Below are 2,756 nucleotides of genomic sequence, written 5' to 3' on the forward strand. Positions count from 1 at the left end.
GCATTCCTATTACTGTTTTTTCTTCATGTGAATTGTTGTTATCTAATGGATCGCTTTTCTACTGCGCTCTGTGTGGAAAGGGATGGAGAGAAGATCAGCCTTTGCAGCTTTGCCCCTTGCGTGGAGGAAAACTGCTGTTGTAAATATTCAGGCGAAATGCTAAAAAACAATGAAGAATCTGAACCTGTGTCATTGCGGCTTCATAGGGGATTTTATCATGATCGTTACAAAGATTTAGCAAAGGTAACTAACTCTCTACACTACACACGCCTATAAGCAAAACACGAAACCACTATTAATATTACACATCGTATGTTATATTATATCTTCTTCCCTTGGCCCTAACCTGTTCTAATTATTGGGTTTCTCTTTTATGATTTGCCGTCTTGTTGGGGTCAGGATTCTCGTCCTCATATAGTGATCGCTCCAAATGCCGGCATTGCTGCTTATCCGAGCTGGTTGCCAACTATTGTGTGTTTCCACTAATCCACTGCCATATCCCATTTGATATTTCCCCAGCAAAGTCCTTTGTTGTCGCTATACGTTTCTTTCTTATGAGGTAATTCATTTGTTTTCAGGAACTGATCACGGAGATGAATGTCCCGGCCGTGTTTTCGGATTACTGCGAAGAAGCTTGTCATCTCGCGGCCTGTTGCGTAAAAACCGTCACCGGGAAACCTCTATCATTACCGGTAAACCACTGGCTTTTGTTTTTTATTGGACAATGGCGATTCGCATTACCTGATGCGATTGAAGATTTGCCATGAAAATTAAAAGAAAAATGAACCCTTTTTTTGTTTATGTTTTCTCTTAAAAAACGTACGTTCGGAGAATTAGTAGAACTAATTTATGTGTGTGTGATTTCCATAAACATGCAGATTCAAATAAATCCGTTCAGACAGCCATTGGCAGTGGAAGGTGGTCCTCTTCTTCTCCCTTGTTACTCAAACTGCTTCATCTTCGGAATGTGAAAAAAAAAATGGTCATTGAGTGAGATTATTTATACATCAACATCGCCTTAGTCCCAAGTTTATTTAGGGTCGGCCGCATAGATTCTTCGTTTCCACTCATTTTGGTTTTTACGTTAGCAGAGATTATTTATAACCAAAAAAAAGTTCAATTTCGCATTTCTGATTTTTTTCTGTCTAGAATTTTTTAAAAAATAAATAAGAAACAGCTTCTTCTTTCACTTTCACGGGAACAATCCATCAAAAGGTTTTAAATTTTTGTCGATAAATGTTCAAACTTTAATTCATGCGTAGAAGTTGGAGCCATGAGCAGTGATCCGATTGTCTTCAGTGGCATATGAGATTTTTGGGCTGTGATGGTCAGAATCGGCGAAGCTTTGATCCCAGAGATTACGTGTCCCACAAAATCCAAAATTCCTCCCCCTCTTCTGCATTTCCCGTCAACATTTTATAATAATTGTGCAATATACGAATATATGCATGCATGCATACGTACGAATTTGTACAAATTTATATCTTATACATTTGCATAGAAATTTATATGTTTTTAAATACATTAAGCCCGCGGACGAGGTTTTTAAATAATTTGCCTCGTTATTCAAATGTTTTGGTAGGTCGGCTTATTAGAGTTTCTTCACTACATTGCGTAAATGCATTCGTGTTCATCTTATTCACTTTCGTTTCTTTTTTTTTGTGTTGGGTCACCGAGTCATACATTTTCAATTTCTGGAAGATTTTGTACATAATTTTATCTGATGAGTTTATGCAACGAGACCATAGTTATTAAATTTCTAATATGCCGAATGGATATCCGGGGCTCTCCTCGTAATGTTCTACACATATATATATAGAGAGAGAGAGAATTTCAATAGAAATTAAAAAGGGAAGGAATAAAGGTAATGCTTCGAGTAATTTGGCCACGTAGGATTAGGTGCCGAACCCACCAATACCAACCACAAAGGGACACGTGTCATATGGAGAACACAAGACGACTTTTCCCGCTAGAGAAAAGACCGATTAGACATCTGCAACTTGTTCAACGCCTTCGTTTGACCTCGCCGCCTCCCCTCTTCTTTCATTCAAACATGCCAACAGAGAGAAAATTATTTTGCAGTTTGTTCTGTATATTATATATAAAAACGAAACAGAAGCCTCCCACCAACCACGAACATCGTTCCATTATCCCAAAAGGAAATGAAAGAACGAAACGACTCTATTCCATGCATGGCAACGACGACCTTTTTATATATAAAAAAAATCTAGAAGTTCTCTAGTTGAGTTTGAACGTGCCCAAGACGAGGATGTTTCTATGGAAATTCAAATAAATGTGAATTTTCTTGCATCTTAATCTTATTAAATAAAACTAAGAAAATTCCTAACACGCAAAGCAATTCACAACGACCCCTCACCCGCCAACACAAAACGCCAACGTCAACGCACTTGTTTAAAGTCCTTTTTAAACCCCGTTTCAACGGTTCCTTCCTTCTGTTTTTAGCCTCTCTCTCTCTCTCCAATCTTGGTTTTTAATTCTCTCTCCAATCTTTTTTTCTCTCTTTTTGTTGTGGGGTTAATTCCTCTTTCTTTGGGAGAGGACTCTAATCCGAAAACCGCCATGAGGGTTTTCATTTTCGGGTTTTTCTTGATTCCATTGGTTGTTTCTCCGGCCTCCGCCGAATTCTTCTTCCCCAACGTCACCGGCATACCGCCGTCCCGTCTCCTGAATACCACTCGCAACCTCTGGGACGCCTTCCGGAATTTCACCGGCTGCCGCCCCGGCGGCAAAGTCGA

At 39.3% G+C, this 2,756-nt stretch overlaps 2 protein-coding genes across 2 annotated transcripts in view; both read left to right on the forward strand.

The window, feature by feature from the left end:
• Positions 1-1,195, forward strand: part of LOC104822951 (zinc finger MYND domain-containing protein 15) — a 3,220-nt gene extending 2,025 nt beyond the window's left edge. The window contains exons 8-11 of the mRNA XM_010554324.2: positions 81-243; positions 400-471; positions 579-692; positions 879-1,195. Of these exons, the coding sequence (XP_010552626.1) occupies positions 81-243; positions 400-471; positions 579-692; positions 879-971 (442 nt within the window). The 3' untranslated portion in view covers positions 972-1,195. The remainder of the gene's footprint in view (positions 1-80; positions 244-399; positions 472-578; positions 693-878) is intronic.
• Positions 1,196-2,437: 1,242 nt separating this feature from the next.
• Positions 2,438-2,756, forward strand: part of LOC104822952 (metalloendoproteinase 2-MMP) — a 1,718-nt gene continuing 1,399 nt past the window's right edge. Inside the window, exon 1 of the mRNA XM_019203609.1 lies at positions 2,438-2,746. Within this exon, the coding sequence (XP_019059154.1) occupies positions 2,581-2,746 (166 nt within the window). The 5' untranslated portion in view covers positions 2,438-2,580. The remainder of the gene's footprint in view (positions 2,747-2,756) is intronic.

Source organism: Tarenaya hassleriana, unplaced genomic scaffold (assembly GCF_000463585.1).
Source record: "Tarenaya hassleriana unplaced genomic scaffold, ASM46358v1 Cleome39, whole genome shotgun sequence".
Classification (NCBI taxonomy): Eukaryota; Viridiplantae; Streptophyta; class Magnoliopsida; order Brassicales; family Cleomaceae; genus Tarenaya; species Tarenaya hassleriana.